This window comes from Rhodnius prolixus, unplaced genomic scaffold (genome assembly GCF_049639745.1).
Source record: "Rhodnius prolixus isolate KJV_2025 unplaced genomic scaffold, Rpr scaffold_40, whole genome shotgun sequence".
NCBI classification, from domain to species: domain Eukaryota; kingdom Metazoa; phylum Arthropoda; class Insecta; order Hemiptera; family Reduviidae; genus Rhodnius; species Rhodnius prolixus.
The window spans coordinates 534,572-558,299 of record NW_027411620.1 but is presented as its reverse complement, the minus strand read 5'-3'; the positions used below and the strand labels follow the sequence as shown (position 1 = coordinate 558,299).

General features: G+C 43.4%; 2 protein-coding genes across 2 annotated transcripts; both read right to left on the bottom strand.

Moving 5' to 3' along the window:
- Window positions 1-6,872: 6,872 nt before the first annotated feature.
- Window positions 6,873-7,826, bottom strand: LOC141457637 (uncharacterized). The gene has a single exon (XM_074134841.1). It carries the CDS (start codon window positions 7,824-7,826, stop codon window positions 6,873-6,875), a length of 954 nt encoding a protein of 317 aa, XP_073990942.1.
- A 15-nt stretch (window positions 7,827-7,841) lies between these two features.
- LOC141457635 (uncharacterized) lies at window positions 7,842-8,744 on the bottom strand. The gene has a single exon (XM_074134840.1). The coding sequence runs from the start codon at window positions 8,742-8,744 to the stop codon at window positions 7,842-7,844; it is 903 nt and encodes a 300-aa protein (XP_073990941.1).
- Between the last annotated feature and the right edge of the window lie 14,984 nt (window positions 8,745-23,728).

Sequence of the window (23,728 nt, the reverse complement as noted above, 5' to 3'; positions counted from 1 at the left end):
TTGGTAACTAAAGGTAGATATATTAAATACTTGAATATATAATCCCCCACCACCACCGATTTCTTATCTAACTACCGCCGCACCACTTATAAGGTAGGTAGTAAAAAAAAAACTGTAGCCATTACTCTTTGCATAATGTTGTGCAATACAGTTGTCCAGTTGGTAAAGGAGTGGGGGTCGCTGAAATCACTTCGCCAAATAGCATAGCAAGGTGATTTCTTACCTATATGAAGTAAACAAAACTATAAATTAAACTGCTGGAATAACCCTGCCAACAGCAACTGTCGCCTACGTAACATTGACAAAACCGGATCCCCGGGCACTGGAATCCCCCACAGAGAGAACCGCGCCGACCGCGAAACATAAGATTCACATCTTTCATAAACATACACAAGACTACCACTATGGTCAAGGATGGTAAAGCGTCAGCTTTTGGTGCACAGAGTCGTCGGATCGAATACACCAGATAAAAATAATTTTTTATTTCTCACTCATTTGCCCTGTCTGGGGGCGGGGGGTAGAGGGGGACTACCTACACAATGTTGAGGGAGAGGGGTAAGGATATTGTAAACCAGAGGCGGCTGGGGTCTGCGATGGAGGAGTTGGGGGTTGTGGGTGGGGGTGGGGGTAGAGGGTAACTACCTACACAATGTTGAGGGAGAGGGGTAAGGATAACGTAAACCAGAGGCGGCTGGGGGGCCTGGCTCATTTGCCACTGCGCCAGGATCCCCACTTTATATCTACTCTGCGATGAAGGAGTTGGGGGTTGGGAGTGGGGGTGGGGGTAGAGGGGGACTACCTGCACAATGTTGAGGGAGAGGGGTAAGGATATTGTAAACCAGAGGCGGCTGGTGGGCTGCGATGGAGGAGTTGGGGGTTGTGGGTGGGGGTGGGGGTAGAGGGTAACTACCTACACAATGTTGAGGGAGAGGGGTAAGGATAACGTAAACCAGAGGCGGCTGGGGGGCCTGGCTCATTTGCCACTGCGCCAGGATCCCCACTTTATATCTACTCTGAGATGAAGGAGTTGGGGGTCGTGGGTGGGGGTGGGGGTAGAGGGGGACTACCTACACAATGTTGAGGGAGAGGGGTAAGGATATTGTAAACCAGAGGCGGCTGGGGGGCCTGGCTCATTTGCCACTGCGCCAGGATCCTCACTTTATATCTACTCTGCGATGAAGGAGTTGGGGGTTGGGAGTGGGGGTGGGGGTAGAGGGGGACTACCTGCACAATGTTGAGGGAGAGGGGTAAGGATATTGTAAACCAGAGGCGGCTGGGGGGCTGCGATGGAGGAGTTGGGGGTTGTGGGTGGGGGTGGGGGTAGAGGGTAACTACCTACACAATGTTGAGGGAGAGGGGTAAGGATAACGTAAACCAGAGGCGGCTGGGGGGCCTGGCTCATTTGCCACTGCGCCAGGATCCCCACTTTATATCTACTCCTGCGCTTGTTCTATACAATCAAAATATCTAAATTTCCCAAATTTCACTACCATAAAGTAGGTTGTTATTATATAAGAGCATCTTAGCTTCAAAAGAAGTGCATTTTGGGCTTATTAAAATTTGTCTGGCAGGTGCAATCGCGGTAATAATGACAAAAATATATGTATACCACAATTATAGATAAATTTGAGGAAGAACTAAATTTAATCATGAATTAAAATACAATAACAATTACAATAGTAAAATAAAACTAGTTTAATAATGAAATAAAAAATGTAATGTGTAAAAGAGAAATATATACTAGAAGAAAGGACCTGGTGAAGTGTAGGATTGGTAAGTTAAGGTGCCGGATTAAATATAAAAGTGTATTACAGTTACTGAAACAGTATTTGATATACGAGGGTCGTTTGAAAATTCCGTGCAAAGTCAGAGAGATAGCACCACTGGCGCGTATCGAGGTTATGTTTAGTTAGTAGCATCTCTTGGAAGAACACACACCAAGTTTCAGCTAGATCGGTCTATTTCTTTGTGTTTGGCATTCGTTTGAATCGAGAAAGTCGAGTGATTTGCAGCTGTTCCAGAAGAATCCGCAGGACTTTAAGCGTCGTTTCGTCACTGTGGATGAAACATGGATACATCACTACACTCCTGAGACCAAAGAACAATCTAAACAATGGGTTACCAAGGGGGAATCTGCGCCAAAAAAGGCGAAGGCCGTTCCTTCGGCCGGAAAGATTATGGCGACTGTCTTTTGGGATTCGCAAGGAATAATCCTCATCGACTATCTGGAAAAGGGTAAAACTATTACAGGTGCATATTATTCATCGTTATTGGACCGTTTGAAAACCGAGCTGCAAGAAAAACGCCCACGATTGGCCCACAAAAAGTCCTTTTCCATCACGACAACGCACCAGCTCACACCTCAGCAGTTGTGGTCGCAAAATTAATGGAAATAGGGTTCCAACTCGTTTCACATCCCCCCTATTCTCTAGACTTGGCTCCCTCGGACTACTATTTGTTCCCCAATATGAAGAAATGGCTGGCGGGAAAAAGATTTTATTCAAACGAGGAGGTGATTGCAGAAACGAATGGCTATTTTTCAGACTTGGACAAATCCTATTATTCGGAAGGGATCAACAAACTAGAGCAGCGTTGGACGAAGTGTATAAGCCTAAAAGGAGACTATGTTGAAAAATAAAAAAGGTTTACCCCAAAAAATTAAGTAGTTTTTATTTTTGCACGGACTTTTCAAACGACCCTCGTAGATATCAGAAAGTTACAGAGAAATAGCACTAACTACTACACTTAAAAATTTTATGGAAATAAAAAAAACTGGTGTAACTTACTGCGTTAAAACCTATTGTAACTCACTATTCTAGAGATGTGGTCCACAAGGTCGTTAAGACTCCGGAGGAAAGTGTATGCAATTCCGGAAGTTCAACGACAAGTCAACCCTCACTTTTTTGTTAGTGTTGACTGGAAACGTAGCTTTTGAAGCTCTGACGGCTCCCCCATCGGCTTCCTTTGGTCCCTTTCCTTCCTTCCTTTCTTGTCTTTCCCCTTCCTGTTACGGTCTCATTTTTCCTCCACTTAGGGATAAATGGATTAGCCACTACTTCAGGGATCCTGGCGTCCCTGCGGGTGTCCCAGCCTAACAACATGAACACGTTGCATATCCACTACTTAATAACACGTCTACACAGTACACTTAAGGCTTAGTGGTGGTGTACCCCCCACCCAAATCCTTAATCCTAAATTCTACTCTTCCTTTTACTCCGTCTTTCCCCTTCCTTTCCCACTGCATCTCTATCCAAGCTGAGATGGGGACTCGTGTCAAGGCTGAATGCGTACAGGGTGGTAAAACATGTGTGCGGTAACGATCACCTTGGGGCACCGGGCGAAACCCCATTGTTTTGTAGCCTTCTTGCCGCAGTGGGGGTCTGTCACAGAAGACCGTTAATCCCCCATTTCTCGTGGGAACATAATGGAAGCCTTTTTAAATAAAAATAAAAATACAAAACTTCCAGATGGCGGAGTTCCTCAGGTTTCTGAGGAAGGAACACCATCTGGTTCTGTACTTAGGAGAGTGTTCCTGGTGGGAGCGGTAACGGTGATCCACTAGAAACAAAGGCTCTCGCTAAGGTCTCGCGCAAAATTAAAGTCCTTCAATTTTCTAAAAGGAAACAGAGCGGGTCCCAGAGGATGAAGCTTGCCAAGCTTAAGGCCTTTGAGGATAGCAGGGAATGTTTTCTAAAAACGTCTGGAGGGAAAGGAGGAAAGCGTTGCTCTCCTCCAAAGTTGTCCAAAAGACGGAAGTGCAGAGTGTGGCTCCTCTGGTCACCTCGGTCGGGGCAGGTGAGAGGAGGGAGGTGGGTGTTGTTAAAACTCCCTCACCCCAAAGCTCCCCATCCCCGAAGAGGCCCAGATCGGAGATTAGCACTCCCAGTACCGAGTCTGAGAAGACGGCGGCGCGAGGGAGTAAGAGAGTGAGGTACTCAGATAAGGAGCTAACAGGCTCCTTTACGGATGCACTCTCTGCTCCCAAGATGGCCGTCGTTCTTGACTCTTACCCGAACGACCTTCTTGGTAGAGACAGGAAGATTTGTTAAAGCGGAAGCTGGCTGAGCAAATCTGCAAAAATCCTGGCGGGATAAGACCTCAGTTTAGGGGCTCCTTTCTCTCCAGAGGTGCCCTCATCGTCAATTGTGGTTGGAGCGGTCAATCCCAGAGCTCAAGGTGGGAGAGGGAACTAGGCTGAGGGTGGGTTTGGCCAAGGGTGACAAGGGTAGCTAAGGTGGCGATGTAGGTTTCGGTTCCCCCTCAAAGACGCCTCTCCATCCGCTGTTATGGAAAGTCTCAACGATCAAAACGAGGACTTGAGACGGCGGATTGGAGATTACTCAATAGGAAAGTCGAGCCCAAGGGCCAACCCTTGTGTTCCACCTCTCGGAACAATCCCTGGTGAGATTGAAAAGGTCCAATTTTAAATTATTTTTGGGCCTGGATGTAGTCAAACTCAGGGTAGCTTCGAAGCCTATTGGAGGAGCTGCGAATAATGAACCCCCAAACACTTGGAGGCTGTTGCAGGTGAACCTCCACCATTGTAGGGGGCATCCTCAGCTCTAACACACTTCATCTGCGAAGAAGAAATCGCCATAGTTCTCATTCAGGAACCCTGCTAGCACGGGGGCGTGAGGCAGGACTTGAGGTGGTGAGGCTTAAGGTAAGATTTTCTATGATCGGAGCCTGGATAATCCCAGGACATGTATATACGTTAGGGAAGATATTACATCTTTACTGCTGATAGAATTTTGTTTCAGAGACCAGACTGCAGTGAAGGTGAAACTACGTACGGAAGAAGGGGTTAAGGAAATGGTTATTGCCTCGACCTATCTTCCATACGATTCAACCTCCCTCCCTCGGAGGAGTTTCAACAACTGACCATCCAGTGTAGGAAGAGAGGTCTGCAACTACTGATTGGGTGTGATGCTAACTCCCACGATGTGGTGTGGGGCAGTTCTAGGGCCAATCAAAGAGGTAAGCAACTTCTTGATTTCATTCTTGCTAATAATTTGTTTGTCGTTAATGAAGGAGAAGAACCCACCTTCTATAATTCTATTCGTAGGGAAATTTTTGCCTTAACTTTGGGGACTAATTTTGTATCGACCCTGGTTAGGAATTGGCATGTATCAAGGTTTCCCACGCTCTCGGATCATATGTATATTAGTTTCGGCGTTGAATTTGACGGTAAGGAGGTAGTTACTTATAGAAAACCTAGGAGGACGGACTGGGATTCTTATAGACGGGATCTTAGTCAAAACATTAATTCAGTGAGGAATAACCTTAGGACCCAGACGGACATTGATGACGCTGCGGAGTGCTTTCAGAGCGTCATCATAGAGGCTTCCCGGGACGATTACGCACACGAAAAGGAAGGTAAGCTGGTGGAATAATCAGCTGATGGAGCTCCGCAAAAAAGCCGAAAACTGTTTAATGCAGTTAAAAGGATACATGGGTGATGTACCATGAGGCCCTTACTTCTTACAACTTAGCCATTCGTAAGCCTTAAAGAGATTCATAGAGGAAGCTTTGTGAAGAGGTAGAGTTGACCTTATCAACTTATGGAGGGAGCTAGACCCTATCGTATCATTTCCAAGAATCCAGGGTGTTCTCTGGGAACCATCAGTGATGAGGAAGGGAGTTTTAAGGGAGAGACACTGTTACGCCACCCTCTACAAACACAAACACCGCTGGAGAAGGCAAGCTCAGCCCCCACGGGGGGGGGGGGTAAGGAGAAATGAGAAAACAAGGAAGAGGCAATATGCTGAATAATAATACAAACAAATAACAATACCAGTGACTAGAATTAAAGTTAAAACAATACTTTGATAATAAGGGAAAAAAAATAAATTAAAAATAAATTTATAATAGAAACTAGTTACCTAGTAACAGCTTCTCCGTTAGCAAATCTGTGTAGTGCGCCCGTACTGGCTGAAAAGTTGTCAAAAAGGGGGGTGGATATAGACGCAAATAAAATTAAGGCTGGAATAGTGGGGGACGCCACCAGTCTTCAGAACACTTTTTGCAAATTAAGCATAAATCTTTATTCATAATTAAGATGTCTCCGAGGAGATACAGACAAAACAATACACAATTCGTGAAATAATAATGGATCTGACCACCACAGTATGTGTGTCCTTTATAACACTTTGGTGCGGAATACGCACTACACTCAATGTAATAATTATTGTACAAGGCAATATACAACGGGGAAATTAATTAGAATAATTATTTGTACAAGACAATATATAACAGGGAAAATAATTAGAAAAATTGTTTGTACTAGGCGACATACAACAGGGAAAGTAATTAGAATAGTTATTTGTCCAAGACAATATACATATATCAGGGAGGAATTAATTGTAATAATTATTGTACTTATGTGAGTCTCTATCCATAAAGACCAAAAGTTTGAGCTCATTAAATAATAAACTAAGACACAGTTTTCTCATAACCTTGTGAACACAAACCACAGTTTTTAATAACACTACGCACAACAAGAAAAAGCTGATGCTAACATGGCCGACATTCCTTCTCAGTGACGCTTGGCTTCACATCCTACCAGCACATCCCCCTCTCTCTTCGTGCTCACCCAATTGCGCAACTGACGCGGGGCACACTCCGGGAAAAACAAGTCTGGGGGGCCGCCACTATTGGGGAACCAAACATCCTCCCCCGCAGTGGACTCGTCTGAGATCCACTTACTGATTTGGGAGGGGGCAAAGCTTCCGGACAGGCCGGCTGATCAGTCTTGACTTAGTCTTCACCTCAGCCACCCTAGCCACGTTGTCTCGCCCATGGTGAAGGTTGACTATTCGGCCTATGGACCATTGCAGTGGAGGGAGGTTGTCGTCCATGATCATGACTATTTGTCATTCTGCCGCCGGGAAGGAAGGCGAATGCCATTTGAGCATGGCCTGCTGCTCGAGGAGGTACTCCCTGTGCCATCTTTTCCAAAACTGGTTGACTGTAAATTGTGCCATGGTCCACTTTGAACGAAGCGCTGTGCGAGGAGTTAATGAACTGTCGGTAGGAAGAGCAGTCATTGGCCGCATAATAAGAAAGTGACCTGGCGTCAGCACTTGCAGGTCGTCTGGCGAGGACGAGACAGCGGTGAGAGGTCTGGAATTTAATATGGCTTCAATTTGACAAATGATTGTGAGGAAACTCTCCATGGTGGGCTCTTGAGTGCCTAACGTGACCTTCAGTAATCTTTTAGTGGATTTAACTGCTGCTTCCCAGAGGCCTCCAAAATTTGGTGCTCTAGGAGGGATGAAATGCCACTCGATGCCTCTTTTGTTGGATTCTCTCAGAATGGCCTCCTGAGACTTGGCGTCATTTAGTAGTGTGGATACCTCCTTGATTCTTCTTTTGGCTCCGACAAAGTTAGTGCCATTATCCGACCAAATGTGACTTGGCACACCTCTCCTGGCAACGAAGCGGTTTGGGGCAGCTAAAAATGCTTGTGTTGTGAGGTCTGTGACTAGCTCCAGGTGTATGGCCTTGGTGGAAAAACAGACAAAAATGGCGAGGTAAGACTGAAGGACTTTGGCTGAACGCAGGGAAGCGATTTTCACGTTGAAGGGGCCTGCATAGTCTATGCCAGTGGTGGTGAAGGGTGATGAAGCGCTGGCTCTTCCTTCTGGCAGTTGCCCCATGAGCAGGTTGAAGGGTGTTGGCTTGACACTGAAACACTTGTTACAGGCTCCCAATTGTCGGCGAACGACATTCTTACCATTGACAATCCAATATCGACTTCGCAGAAATGCGTGAGTGGCAGTGGGGCCTAAGTGGAGGTTGGATATGTGGGCATCTTGTATGACCATGGCCGTGAAGGGGTGTTACGAAGGCAACAAGGCAGGGTGCTTCTGAGATTCGGGGACAGCGGTCAGTCTGAGTCTCCCTCCAACTCGCAGCACTCCATCAGTGTGCAGAAATAGGCCTAAGGTTTTCACGAGGCGTAGTCTAGGCCTGGGGGACTGAGCATCCTCAATTTCCTCGGAAAGCGAGTGCTGTTGGGCTCGGACTATTAGAACTCGCAGGGACCATTGCGAGGCGGGTACTTTTTCTAAGATAGCAGCTACTCTATTTCCCACGAACACCTTCCAATGCGGAGGTGGCGTTGCTGCAATCCAGGCCTGGGCAATGGTAGAATCCGAAAAGGCTAGGATGTTCTGAGTGGTTATGTGAGGGAAAAGTAATCTGACCTTATTAATCGTAAGGGCAAGTAGGTGGGCCGCACAAAGCTCCAGACGAGGGAGCGTGACCGGTTTCATGGGGGCCATTCTGGCTTTAGACAAGACCAGGCTAATGACAGTGTCCTCAGACTGGGACACAAGGTAAACCACGGCCGCATAGGCTTGCTCAGACGCGTCAGCAAAACCCACTAAATAACACTTAGGATTGGGTAAAGACAAAAATCTAGGTATGTGAATTTTAGACAGGTCAGGCAGGGAGACAGCGAACTGAGCCCATTCCTGGACAATTGATGAGGGCAGGGGATCATCCCAATCAAAGGAGGCTTGACAGACTATTCTAAATATTGCACGAGCAAAAACTGTTATGGGGATCAGCCATCCCAAGGGGTCAAAAACTTTTGCAATCTGACTGGCTAATAGTCTTTTAGTTTGAACATTAGGAACGGAACGGATTAAAAAATGGAAGTAATCTTGAGAAGGGTTCCAACAAAGTCCGAGGATTTTCAATTGTGACTCCTCATCGTTTTCTAAACAGACTGAGGACATGGCTGGAAGCAGATATTCAGAGGGTATTTTATTTAATAATTGCGGTAGATTTGAGGCCCACTTTCTGAGTTCAATTTGAGCCTGACTCAATAATTGGATTAAATGATCTCTGGATTGTAATGCCACTTCTAGAGTAGGGCCTCATCCAGAAATGTCATCCACATAGGTACGGTCGCGGAGTATCTCAGAGGCCAGGAGAAAGGAAGCCTGAGAGGTCAGAGCTAATTCTTGAAGGACGCGACATGCTAAGTAAGGAGCTGACGTGGTTCCATAAGTAACAGTGCACAATCGGTACTCTTGGACAGGTTGGCTGGTGTCAAATCGCCAAAGGATACGCAATAGGTTTCTGTCTTCCGGTGGATGTTGTATCTGCCGAAACATCTGACGAATGTCAGTAGTGAACACCCACCTGTCAGTTCTGAATCGGGTAACGACCTTCCAAATGTTGAGTAGCAACTTTGGACCGGGAAACAAAAGCTCATTGAGAGAAACGCCTGATGAGGACTTCTGGGAGGCGTTGAATACAACTCTAATCTTCTCCGGAGGGTCATCTGGGCGATGGACAGCGTGATGGGGTATGTAGTAAGAAATTTGACCCAACTTGAATGGAGGAGCCAGCTCCATGTGTTTGGACTCTAGGTAGTCTCGCATAAACTCGACGTACGGAGGGCGGAGATGTGGAGACTTCGCATGGCGAGACTCAGTCTGAAGAAGGCGCTTTAGAGCAACCTTTCTAGACTCGCCGAGACAACAGGGACTGGTTTTGAGCGGCAGTGCTACTGAAAAACGACCATCAGAGAGTCGGAACTGTGACTTGGCGAAGCATTCTTCCGCCTTTAATTCATCCGGAGTAAGGGGTGAGACCTCAGACACTTCCTCTAGGGAGAACATTTTTTCCATGAGGCGGGACAGGACCTGATCAGGGGGATGCTGGATTGGTTGGGAGAATTTTTCTGAGCAGACGCGGAGTACTGTAGGTTGAATAGAGATCGCCGACATAGGATTGCATAAGGAGGAATTAACAGGCAGGGTAGAATTTTCAGAAGAAGGGACTTCCGCAGAAATTGTGGCAGGGGGCAAAGGCTCAGAATCAGGGGTGATAAGAATTTGCAGCGGACGCCGCGTTCTATTCAAGCGTTGTGGTTTTGGAGGGAGCGGAATGGCCAAGGTTGGCCGAGCAGAAGGCTGAGGAGTGACTTCCTCTTCGGGAGTTGACAATTTTTGAGTAGAGAACGGAGATAAGCTCGGGGAAACTGATTGCTCTGACTCTAATAAAAATTCAGGGTTATTGGGATGACCAAATGACTCAGACTCAGACTTGGGAGGAAGAGTTACTGTCACAGGTTTGTCTTCCAAAATAGCTGGGCCAGCAAGCACCTTATGGGATGTTGAATGACCGTACTTATGTTTGAATAAGATTTTGTAGTAAGTCCGGTAAAGCTTAGAGTTAGACGCGTGGTTTTGGGCAGAAGGATCAAAACGAACTCTTTTAACAGGAAGATTTTTCAAAGGACCGGACATGATCCAACCCAACGTTGTCAATCGGGCGTTGGGGGAACCATTTTGGGTACGGATCATTTGACTGAGGTCGATGGCATCAAATACCGAGGCTGAAAAAACCTCATCTACTGGCCTTGGTTCATTAAAGGTTGGGTCAGCTAAAGGTTTATCAATGAGGTGCAACCAATCCTTGACGGGAAAAAAGGAGGATGGTGCATCTGGGACAGTCTTGGTGACTACTCGGAAGGGAATTTTTAATTGGGAGAACGGGGGGCATTGTTTTAAATTGGTAGAAACTTGACCTACGACTTGTGTGGCAATATTGCCTCCTATTCCTCGAATCCCGCCTGACATGGGGTTATGATTCAATTTACTCTCCTTGGCGAATGCTTTAGACATCAAGTTTATTTCACTGCCTGAATCCAGCTGGGCACGAGCGCGATACCACTGGCCATCTCCTCCAAGGAGATACACCAGGGCAGTGGTGGAAACTGACATATCCGAAGGGAAGGACTTGACTATGGACTTACTTGGTACCTTTGCCGAATGACACAGTCGACAGTGTCTGCGACGGCAGAAAGCGAAGGTGGACAATGGAGGGGTATCGCGCCTGCCTAAAACCTATAATTCTGGCGGGGGGGAGGTGCCGAATTTCGGCCAAAATAAGTCCCAGGATGCACGGGGGGTAATTCGTCGGACGAGGAAGACGACGAGGGTCGAGACTCAGAGTCCCTGACCTTGCCCAGAGGCAGATGGGGCTCAAAGGAACTAGGAGGAATGAGGGAACATCTTGGGAAAGGAGGCGGGGATTCAGGTAAGTCCTGGGAGTGTGCCCTTTTGGGAGGAGATCTGGGCCTTGAGGGTCGAGAGGTACGCAGGGACATCAATGGAGGAATTTCGGGGCCACTGGCTCTTCTCTGACTGAGACTGGCTGATGGTGGAGGGGGTGTAAGGAGGAATGATGCTCTCCATGACACGTTGCGCAACCAACCTGGCAGGGACATCGGGACACGGAGTGATAAATAGAAAGACAGTTAACACATAATTTCTTCTCCACCACAAAATTCCATTGGCATATTCAGGTATTTAGTACACTTGGAGAGGCGGTGTGAATCCCCGCAAAGGTAGCATTGGAGGGCCGCTGAAGAGGAGGAAGTCGGAGCACGTGAAAACGAAAGGGCCGGTTGTCGAACTGGGACAGGAGATCTTCTCTGGCGCGGAACGAACCTCACAGACTTCGGGGTATAGCTCTTTCCCTGTATGGGGGAGGGCTCTGATTGTGCCTTGGTTTCACGCGTAGGGGACGCAGGGCGAGGCCGCGGGACGGTGGAAGGTGAGTAATGACTAGGAGTGGGTTGGAACAGCGAGACAGGAGGTGACGGACGGGAGATCAATTTGGAGGAAAACCTGTCCACATGGTCTTTAAGAAATTCCAGGTCCTGACTACTCGAGGGGAGGAGATCAAAAGATCCCAGGTACCTTTTTCGGAACTCCTCTTGGAGGACAGGGGAGAGAACAGACAAGGTCACATGGCACAATAAAAAGTCCAGGGGATGCGGGATATGGCACTGATCCAGCATGATTTGGCGGCTCGATAACCATGCGATGCACTCTTCGATGCCTGGGTCAGCGCCCGGAAATTGTAAAAATAATTCCATTGTGGCACTGGCGACACGCAATTGTCCCTCATATCTTGAGTCCAGGGTGCTCCAGGCGTAACAATATCCTTCCTCGGAAGACTGGGCATTTTGTATAATGGAAAGAGGGGGGCCTCTTAGAGCGGACCGTAGGGCCTCAAGCTTTTTCAAGGCCGGTAAGGAAAGCTTGTGCACCTCCGCCTGAAAACTAGCCTTAAAGCCTTTGTATAGTAAGACGTCCCCCCCTCGAAAGGGGTAATATTAGGGATGACTAATTGCTGCAGCTGGCGCCTGGCAAGCTCGATTACAGAATCGTCAACCCCGCCAGTGTGGGAAGAGACAGACGCGGGAGCATTTTGAGTAGAAGGAGAGGGAGTAGCCAAAATTGGCAAGACAATAGACATGTGGGCAAGCTCGGCCTGCTCGTGGCTCTGAGACAGCGACAAGGCAAGAGGGGCACTGTAGTCCGACGACAGGGGCCGCAGCCATTCCCAAGCCTCTTTGTCCACTGTCTGGGACAGAGACTTAAAAACGGTGGAGAGCTGCTGGCATCGACTGACTGACTCGGGGGACTCTGGGTCCAATAAATGAACGTTTCGGGTCCACTGGTCCAGCCTGGCAGTGAGGTGGCGGCATCTAATAACATTAAGATCCCCACTGGCCTCGGACTGGATGGGCAATCGTGGGGTTTCCTCCAAAGAAGGGGAGATCGGAACTGGTGAACGGGGCGGATAGTCATCTCAGTTAATTCTTCCATATTGGACAGGGAGGCTAACAACCAGGTTGTGCTGGCAAGTAATAAAGTTAAATGCAATTGACAAAAATAATAGCACAATACTTATGAAAAATAGACAAGATAACTGAAACCGATTGAGTAACTTAGTAACTAGTGCCAGTACAACATGTGGAAAAGACAAAAATGAGAAATACAATTAATAAGGTATAGCAATATATGAAAACAGAACTTAAATAATACTGCACGCCAAGCGCTTAACTTTTGTAAATAAACAATAGTTAATATAAGGAAATATATAAACAATTATATACAAGCTAGTATAACGAGAAAGAAAACGCTAAGGCTATAGTAGGCCAACTATTTAATATTACAATTAATGCCAACAGAGCATATAGCAACAGTAAAACAATCATACAATTAAATTATTACAACTAAGGACAAAATTACTTTACAATCAAAAACAAACCTTCTGTACACCATCAAAATGATTGTACTTGTAATATAATTAAAACTATATCAATTAATATCTAAAGGTCCCTGGTTCGTTCCCGGGTTTCGGCACCATGAAAAGTTGTCAAAAAGGGGGGGTGGATATAGACGCAATTAAAATTAAGGCTGGAATAGTGGGGGACGCCACCAGTTTTTTGCAAATTAACCATAACTCTTTATTCACAATTAAGATGTCTCCGAGGAGATACAGACAAAACAATACACAATTCGTGAAATAATAATGGATCTGACCACCACAGTATGTGTGTCCTTTATAACACTTTGGTGCGGAATACGCACTACACTCAATGAATAATTAATTGTACAAGGCAATATATATCAGGGAAGACTTAATTGTAATAATTATTGTACAAGGCAATATACAACGGGGAAATTAATTAGAATAATTATTTGTACAAGACAATATATAACAGGGAAAATAATTAGAACAATTGTTTGTACTAGGCGACATACAACAGGGAAAGTAATTAGAATAGTTATTTGTCCAAGACAATATACATATATCAGGGAGGAATTAATTGTAATAATTATTGTACTTATGTGAGTCTCTATCCATAAAGTCCAAAAGTTTGAGCTCATTAAATAATAAACTAAGACACAGTTTTCTCATAACCTTGTGAACACAAACCACAGTTTTTAATAACAGTACGCACAACAAGAAAAAGCTGATGCTAACATGGCCGACATTCCTTCTCAGTGACGCTTGGCTTCACATCCTACCAGCACATCCCCCTCTCTCTTCGTGATCACCCAATTGCGCCAACTGACGCGGGGCACACTCTGGGAAAAAACAAGTCTGGGGGGCCGCCACTATTGGGGAACCAAACACTGGCCGTTACTCTAACCAGATCACTACTTCATTAAATAATTAAATTTATTGTCCATGTGAGGTGTTGCTAGGGGTTTAAATAAAGATTCAGGGTTATGAAAATAGTATTATTGATCAAAACAAAAAAAGTCTTTTTATAGCAAAATACAGTATCATAAACCCTGCTTAATACTGAAAAATACAAAACTTGAATACTAGGTAATGAAATAATTGTCCTCAATAGAACCAGAAACCTAGTCACTCTTATTACATTGCCTACACTTACAGTCAATCCCAGGCCTGGTTTTGCTCCAATCTACCCTTCTTTCCTGGTCTTCTTATGGGAAGCTCGCCACCAGTCAGGTACTATTCCTTCCTGCTGCCCTTTGGGAAGTAGAGGTTCTGCGCTCAATGAATCCTTCTCTCCCAGAGGCAAATCCCGCCAAGGTGATTTCTTTTCACTCCAATTTGTTTTAGCTCCAACCAACTCGGTACAACAACCAATTTTCCACTCGTAATTAATTTTTTTTTCGAAAAAATCCCATCAGTTTCTATCTCCCATATGTTGCTCGCGTCGTTTGTCTTTTTTTTTCCCTGCTGCCCTCTTCACGCAGCCATGTGCTCTTCAAGTATAATTTTATCCACTTTCTTCATTTCTCTTAATTAAATTTCCTAGATTTATTTTCTTAATCCCCGATTTTACCTAATTCTAACTAACTGACCTGAACAAAATCTAGAAATAATTACAATCATACCCTCAAAATTGGTTTCGTTTGGAAAAGCTGTTACATCGTAACATTCCCTCTCATTCCTGAAGAAAGAAGAGACAGGCAAATTAAGTTAATACTAAACCAATAATGGGATATAATAATAAAGGAATATATTAATAAAGGAATATAATAATACAGGAATATAATGATAAAGGAATATAATAGTTGAGGAATATAACAATAAAGGAGTACAATAAAGACAATGTAAATATAATAAAGGATAAAGAAAAGGCAATATGAAAGGTATGTTCAGGAGCTGAAGGACTGAGCAGGTTGCTGGGTGCGGTGTTTTACAAGTTATCCGGTCTCTGGTTGCGGCTTCATATCTTTTGGGTGCCAGATTCCCAAATTCCGGCCGTTTTCATCTCCTAATTCGTAAGCGGTGTTGGATATCTTCTGTAACACTGTACACTTCTTATATTTCGGCGCTAACTTACTAGAAAAGTCTTTAGAGGCATCAGACAAGAGAAACTCCCTCTTCCATACAACCTGTCCTGGGGCATAACTCACTTCTCTTCTCCTCAGATTGTAGGTTCGCTTGGCCTTCTCATAGGCGTTGGTCAGATTCTTCACTACTTCACTCCACAAATATTTTACCTTGCTAAATTTTTGGGCGAATGCCTCTCTTACCGCGACGTCCAGTTCATCTGAGTTGGTAATGTTCTGCTGGGCGTTGTCGCTGCATGCCTAGCTCTCGCCCAAAATTCAAATACACGGGTGTATACCCCGTACTTTCATGTTTCGCAGTCCTTAGAGCGAATGCTATTTTCTGCAGCAGCTTATCCCAGTGCTTCTGATTATCATTGACGTATGCCCTGATGGCTGTCTTAACGACACGGTTTACTCTCTCGGTGGGGTTGCTTTGCGGATGGTAGTATGGTGTCCGAACTGCCTTTACCCCGTAGTTCTATAATAAGGTTGTAAATTCCTTACTCAGGAACTGGGAACCATTATCGGTTAGAGCGACCTTAGGCGCTCCAAACACTAAAAATACTTGGTCCTCCACAAATTTAGTAATAGACTTAGAGGTGGCCTGACTTAGTGGGTGCAGTAGCACATATTAGTAAAATAGTCACAGACCACTAGAATGTACCTATGTTGCTGAGAACTCCTAGGCAGTGGACCCATTATATCCATAGTAACGACTCCCCATGGCTGCGACACTTTGCGTTGTTCCCCATAATAACCAGCAGGTTTCAGCTGCTCTGGCTTATTCGCCATGCAGGTTGAACAACGCCTAACGTACCGTGCCACATCGCTCGTCATGCCTGGCCAATAGTATCTCAGCGCTATCCTCTCCTTAGTCTTAAATATCCCTAGGTGCCCTGCCGTCGGATTATCATGACATTCCTTTAAGAACTCCATCCGCTGATATTTTGGGATAACCAACTTCCAGGGGTCTTCTGATTCTAACAAATACTTAGCATCCTTGACATATTTCCGAAGAACTCCACTGTCTAGATTCCATAAGGGGTACTTTTCGGGGCATGCTTCTACTTCGGATTTCATCTTTTCGTACCAAGCATCACACCTAGGAGAGTCTGTAATCGCACTGAGTAACCCCTCGTTCACTCTAGTGAGTGCATCAGCCGCCTTATTTAGCTTCCCGGCACGATGAACGATTTCAAATTCGTGTTCTTGTAATTGCAGGGACCACCTTCCTAGCCTGCCACTGGGATCTTTCAGCGTCATTAACCACTACAGGGAACTGTGATCTGTGATGACCGTGAACTTCATGCCCTCCAGATACGGCCTAAATTTCTTAATTGCCCACAACACGCTTAAACACTCCAGCTCCGTTGCTGAAAACTTCTCTGCATTTGTGAGTGTTCGGCTGGCATAAGCAATGGCCTTCTCCCCATCTTCGAAATTTTGACTCAGGATGGCACCAAGACCTGTAGTAGAAGCGTCTGTCTGAAGGACAAATGGGCGTTCGAAGTCGGGGCAGGTGAGTATCGGTGCTGAAACCAGTCGATTTTGAAGTTCCTGTAGAGCTCTTTCCTGTCGGTCTTCCCACACAAACTTCTTGTTTTTCTTTAGTAAATCCGTCAACGGAGAGACTAAAGTTGAAAAGTTGGGCACAAATCTTCTGTACCAACTTGCTAACCCTATAATCCGCCTTACCTGTTTTGCGGTTGTAGGTCTAGGGAAGTTCAAAATAGCGGACACCTTCTCTGGGTCAACCCCGAGGCCATCCTCGTTTACAATATATCCTAGGTAGCAAAGTTCGCTCCTACACAACTGACACTTTTCCCATGATGTCAGGCCAGCCGCTCTTAAACGCTCGAGAACATCTACTAATACTTCTCGGTGCTTATGAAAAGTAGGTGTGACGATAATGATGTCATCCAAGTAGGCGAAGAAGTACGGTTCTAGCGTGGGTCCCAGTACGTTATCTATAAGTTTTTGCCATGTGGCAGGGGCATTATGTAGACCAAACGGCGTGCGGCGAAATTGGAACAACCCTCTATGCGGTACGGTGAAGGCCGTGCGCTCTCTGCTGTTCTTCTCCACAGGGATCTGCCAATATGCGCTCTTGATGTCCAAAGAGGAGAGATACCTACCGTTTCGTAAACGATCCAATATGGCCGACACATACGGTAAAGGGTATGCGTCTCGTTTGGTGACTTTGTTCACTGCCCGATATTCCACACAAAAGCGGTACTTCCCATCCTTCTTCTTTACCATGACAACTGGTGATGACCAACCGCTACTTGATGGTTGCACTATCCCATCCTTCAGCATCGCGTCAAGTTCCTTATTTATGGCCTCTTGTATAAAGGGAGACACTGGGTAGTATCGCTGTTTCAGTGGGGGTTGATCTCCCGTGTCGATGATGTGTTCCACTCGATCCGTACAGCCCAGATGAGGTGGTGACGCTTCTCGGAACTTCTTGGTGACTGCTCGCAGTTCTTCTCCCTGCTTGTTCGTTAGTCTCTCGTGGCTGATGACTCCAGTATCTGCAGATACACAGGCTAGGGCCGGATCCCCTGACTTATAGGTAGCCTTAGCTATGTCCACCACAAGTGACATTTCCCTCCAGAAGTCAATTCCAAGTATCAATTCCACACTCAGAGATGGTACAACTAAAACATTCAAAATCTTAACCGCCCCATTCAGTTCGAAAGGCACCACTGCAAAGCCTTCTACAGCGCAAGTCCTTCCATTTGCTAGAGTTATCTGTTGGTTATCCGATGGCTGAAGGTTGATTCCTAAGGGGGATAACCTTTTCCACAACCTGTCGTTGATTACTGTCCTCGTTGAGCCCGAGTCAACTAATCCACTAACTGAGATACCCAACAATCTCACTTGAAGAAAAGGTCTTCGATCTTCAAGGCTTGGCTGGCTTAATCTATGTGACATCCCGTAACAGAACATATCCTTGACCACCTCCACCCACTCCAACCATTCTGGATCTTCTCTGGTTAATCTTGGGCGGTGTTCTGAGGAGCCAGTGCGGTGGTTTGCGCCGACCCCTCTGGTCCGTTTCCCGCTTTCTTCCGGTTTGGCCCACAGCGAGTACATGCCTGTGTGCTGACTTTTTGAAGCCCACACCTCCCACAAAATTGTGTCTTCGGACTGCGGCACGCTCTTGCCAAGTGTCCTGTCTGCCCGCAGTTCCAACAGACCGGAACCCTATACGTCGTTGCTCTTCTTTCCGGTTCCAGCTGAGTTCCGGTTTCGCGAATGGCTGACACCGGTGGTAGCAGTTTTCTGGTTCGATGTTCCAGTGCGGGTTCAAGTAGACCTCTAGCTGGCGGCTCTCTATATCTTGCCGCTCTTTGGGTACATATCTCAAGGTTGCAAAGAACTGATTCTAATTCCTCCACTGATGAATAGGTAGCCTGTGCGAGGTGAGGTAGATAGTCGCTCTTAATATTCTTCTCTAGTATTCTTAGCTTTTGCTTTTCTGTCAGTGGCATGCTCAGCCGGTTAAATAGGCTTATCATCTTGGCTGTGAACAATGATGGCATCTCGTCAGACCCCTGAGTTCGTCTGCGTATTTCATCCATGAGCCGGTCGTCATAGTCAGGATCCTGGAAAGTTTTTTTCAATCCTCGCACCAATTCTTGCCACGAAGAGAATTCTTGTCTCTTAGCTCTAAACCATATTTTTGCCGTACCAGCTAACAAATCGTCGAATCCTCGAAAAACTTCTTCCTGCGATACGTTTCTTGAGACCATCCGTACTTCGACATCTTCCAGAAAGTTGGCCAAAGTGCATCCTGTCTCTTCACCTGAGAAAGTCAGGCCCCACTTGGACGGATGGGTGGCAAATCTTCAAAATTGAGTGGAAAAGCTATACGAATGCTGGATACGCTACCTCGCCTGCGGCTAAGTAATTTTGATCTAATTAAGTTGGCGAAATCAAATAAAATTCCTCATTTCAGAGGAGTATTCATGATTGATGAATTTCCAAAGAAACCTTGGAAAAATGAACGAGCCATTTTTAATTTGGATAGCAGTGTTGGCAGTGGTACTCACTGGGTTTGTTACAAGAAGAGAGGAGAATGTGTTCCATTCTTCGATAGCAGTGGTGCTAATCCCCCTGCTTAATTTGTCCGATATGTAATGGGAATTCGAATTTCATGGAACAGGAAGCAGTATCAGAAAGTTAGCACTAACAACTGCGGTCAGCTTTGTCTACTCTTCCTGCTGGATATCTTATAAAAGAGAGGCTCACAACTGAAGTTGGCCATTTGATCACTAGACTGAGATGGGTTTAGACTTAAGAAGAGGCGATAAAAGAACAGTTGTGGAGAAAAAAAGCATCATTCCAGTGAGAACAGTTGCCGAGCGAACATCGCTGACCAACAGCAGTATTCGATTTCTTCAGGCTGCAAGTTACTACGTTCTATCATCATCATGGAAGTGTTAGATTTGGAAGAGAAACAAAAGATAAACAAAAGAAAAGCTGACGGTTCTCCTGGGAAGGGTTTGCCTTTTCGTCGCCTACGATCAAGACAAATTTCCCCTAAACAGGTTGAAGAAAGTAAATGATAGAAGTAGGCAACAAAATATTTTGGTGAATGGTTCTGGACTGTCTGAAAGGTATTTTAGTTTAGTTATATGGAATATGAGAGGTTTTAGTAATTTGATTGATTTAAATTTCATAAAATTTGATATTATTGGGCTGGTGGAAACGCATTTATTAAATACTAACAATATTTCTGATCCAATTCTTAATGATTATATATTAATTCACTCAAATGCTGTCAAAGTTAAGTGTTTTGGCCGATCTAGTGGGGGCTTATTATTGTTTATAAGAAAACAATATAAAGTAATAATAATAGATAAATGTGAATATTGGATTTTTGTGAGTGTTTCTTTTGAATATTATTCTTTTATTTTGGGTGTAGTTTATTTTAATACCTCATTAGATTTAGATGTAATGTTAGATTTGTTTCATTCGGCTCTCACTAGTATACAGGAAAATTATAGTTCTCTACCTGTGTTTATTGGAGGGGATTTTAATGCTCGTGTGGCCGACCTTAATCAGTTAGATTCTGATTTGTTTCATGACACTTTACTCTATCCTGCAAGACATAATCAGGATTTGGTATGTAATTCTAGAGGTAAACGGCTAGTGTCCTTTATGGAGTTATATTCAATGGTACTTATTAATGGCAGATCAGTGAGTGATTCGAGGGGCGATTGTACCTACGTACAAACACTCGGCTCTAGTACTATTGATCTTTTTTGGGCTGACATATGTCATTTAGACTTAATTGCAGATTTATGTGTAGATAATATTGTCACTGCCTCTGATCACTTCCCATTGAATATTTCTCTAAGGTTACCTGGTTCTGTGCCATCCAATAAAAATAAATTTCAAAAAGTGAGTAAATTGGTTTTTGATCACAATAAATTGCCCTTATACAACAGTATTATGGGTCACTCTTCAAGAATTTCAGTTGATTTTGAACGATCATCTATTGATTATGTTAACGATAATTTGATTTCTGCTGTTTACGATACTAGTGAAAAGTTGGAACTTTGTAAATCTTTTTTTATAGGAGGATCGAATAAAATGGTCTCAAATAAACATTGGTTTGATCATGATCGTGTCGAACAAAAGCATAAGCTCAAATTATTATTAAAAAATTTAAAGTCTTCGGGTAATAGAAATTCAAGTAACACTAATTATTTAAAAGAAAAGAAAAAATATTTACAATTGATCAAAAGTAAGAAAAAACTGTACAATGCTGTTTTAGTACAAAGTTTAAGTGACTGTAAGAACAGTCAAACATTTTGGCAAACCATAAATAAATATCGCAAAAAGGCCAATAACCTTGAGCCAGTTATTAAATGTGAACAGTGGCAATCTTATTATAGTGATTTATATCCAAACAGAATATTAGATAATCAGCTATTCATTGATGTACTGAACCCTTTCTTTGATCTTCCTATAAATACAAGCGAATTGTATTGCGCTTTGAATAATTGTAAATTTAATAAGGCACCTGGAGCTGATGATATTTCTAATGAATTTTACAAGTATCTTCCGCAAAATTGGTTATTATATATTGAAACAATGTTCAATAGAATTTTGTTAAATGAGTGTATCCCGTCTTCTTGGTCCAATATTATAGGTTTTAATTTACACAAGAAAGGTGACAGATCTTCATTAGCAAATTACAGATTAATAGCTTTAGCTAATACTTTGTTGAAAATATTTACTTTGATTTTATCAAATAGAATTGTAACTTGGTCAGAAACGGTTGGTGCAATACCTGAATGCCAGAATGGATTCCGAGCTGGACGAGGCTGTACTGATAATATTTTTATTTTATCCTCATTAATACAAATTAAGCTTTCCCGGCCTGGTGGTGAATTATACGGTGTTTTTGTAGACTTTAGAAGGGCCTTTGATTCTGTGAATCATACCTTACTTTGGTCAAAATTATTCCAGATTGGGATTAGCGGTAAAATTATAAGATTTCTAAAAGTACTTTATGATAATGCAGTCTTGCAAGTTAGGGTTGGTAATCAATTATCGGAACCAATAGAGGTCACTGAGGGTGTTTTGCAGGGGGAGTCGTTGAGTCCGCTCTTATTCAATTTGTTCATTTCCGATATTGAGACTTATTTTAGAAGTAGGGGACTGTTCGGCGTTCCTGTGGGGCATCGCTCTGACATTCTGATGTTGTTATATGCCGATGACTTGATAATCTTTGGGGATTCGTTCACCGATATTCGATCGAAACTGAAATGCTTGTAATCGTACTGCAAAGAAAATTGTTTAAATGTTAATACCAATAAAACCAAAATTATTAGGTTTTCAAAAAGTTTTAAGAAAAAAGTCAGAAATTTATACTTTAACAATGTTTTGATAGAACAAGTTTCTAATTACAATTACTTGGGGGTTTTATTTTCTAATTCTGGGGTTTTTCTAAAAGCGTCTGAAAATGTGGTATCTAAAACAAATGCGGCTATTGGAACTGTGTTAAATACTTGCGCTGCATCGAAATTAATCTGTTGGGATTCCAGGGTTAAACTGAATGAAGCCATTGCGATGAGCGTATTATTGTATGGTGCCCATATATGGGGGCTCAGGTACAGCAACACGTTGGATGCATGTAGTCTAAATTTTTACAAGCGTTTGCTTGGATTACCGCGTTGTACGCCCAACTTTGCCGTGCGTTTGGAATTTGGTGTGGTACACATTAGTTATCTTCTTCTCAAGTTTGCTGGTAACTGGATTTATAAATTAAAAGCTATGTCGCCCGACAGATACCCGTTGCTGTGTTTTCTAAAGCTGTTGGAATTAAGTCGTAATGCAGTAAATACCAAGTATAATTGGGTTTCACAATTAAATTTCTTGTTTCCTTCTTTAAATCTATCAGATATTTTATTCAATGACAATATTTCCAGTTTGAAGAAGCAGTTGAAACAGTTTTTAGTTAGCTATAAAAAGTCGCTTAAAGAATCTGACCTTTGCAAATTGCACAGCTCCAATTCCAGTTTAATCTATTCTGCGTTGGTTTTTAATGATCAGGAGCCACAGAATGATTTGAATTTTCCTATTTCTTTTAAATTTATACGATTGCTCTCTCAGTTGCGTTTGTCCTCTAAATATGTACTGAAGATTAGTATTGGTAAAATTACATATACATTAAATCCAAATGAAAAGTGTACTTTGTGTAACACCGCCCAATTTGAAGATTTGTCCCATATTTTGTTAAATTGCCCAATATATTTACAATTTCATTTAAAATATTTAGGTTTTTTACAAGAAGTTGATCAATTTAATTTTCCAATATTATTTCATAATATCAGGGCTGAAAATATAAAAAATTATACTATTATATGGAAAATGTGTTAAAACTGAGGGCATTTATTCTAAATGAATAATACAGTGTTTAACTAATAATATGAATTATTGATTTATATGAATATTTAATAACTCATTTATCGCAAGATGATTTTGATTTCTATTAATTATTACTTAAATTATTAAAAAAAATTAAAAATTATAAATCTCCCGGACTAGATAAAATACCAAATGAAATACTTAAAAATTTAACGCCAGAGTGGGAACACTATATACTTAATATGATTAATGTAATTTTAGAAAATGAAGAAATCCCTAAAAGTTGGTCTAAAATACAATTGTGTTTGTTGTACAAAAAAGGTGATAACTCTGATCCTGTCAATTACCGCGGTATCGCGCTAATAAATTCTATCTGTAAAATATTTACGGGGTTGTTAGCAAAAAGAATAATGCAGTGGGCAGAGGAAAATAAAATACTTCCTGAGGAACAGGCAGGTTTTAGACAGAATCGTGGATGCCTCGACCATATATTTACACTTGTTTCAATGATAGGGATTCATACGAGATTTAAAAAAAGTTATTTCATTGGCACATTTATAGATTTTAAGAGGGCGTTTGACTCCATCGTTCATGAAAAATTGTGGAATAAATTACATCACGTTGGGCTGAGTGGTAAGATTATTAGAATTTTGAAAAAAATGTATGATAATGCCGGCATGTTCCTAAAAAATAAACACCATCTGGAAGAA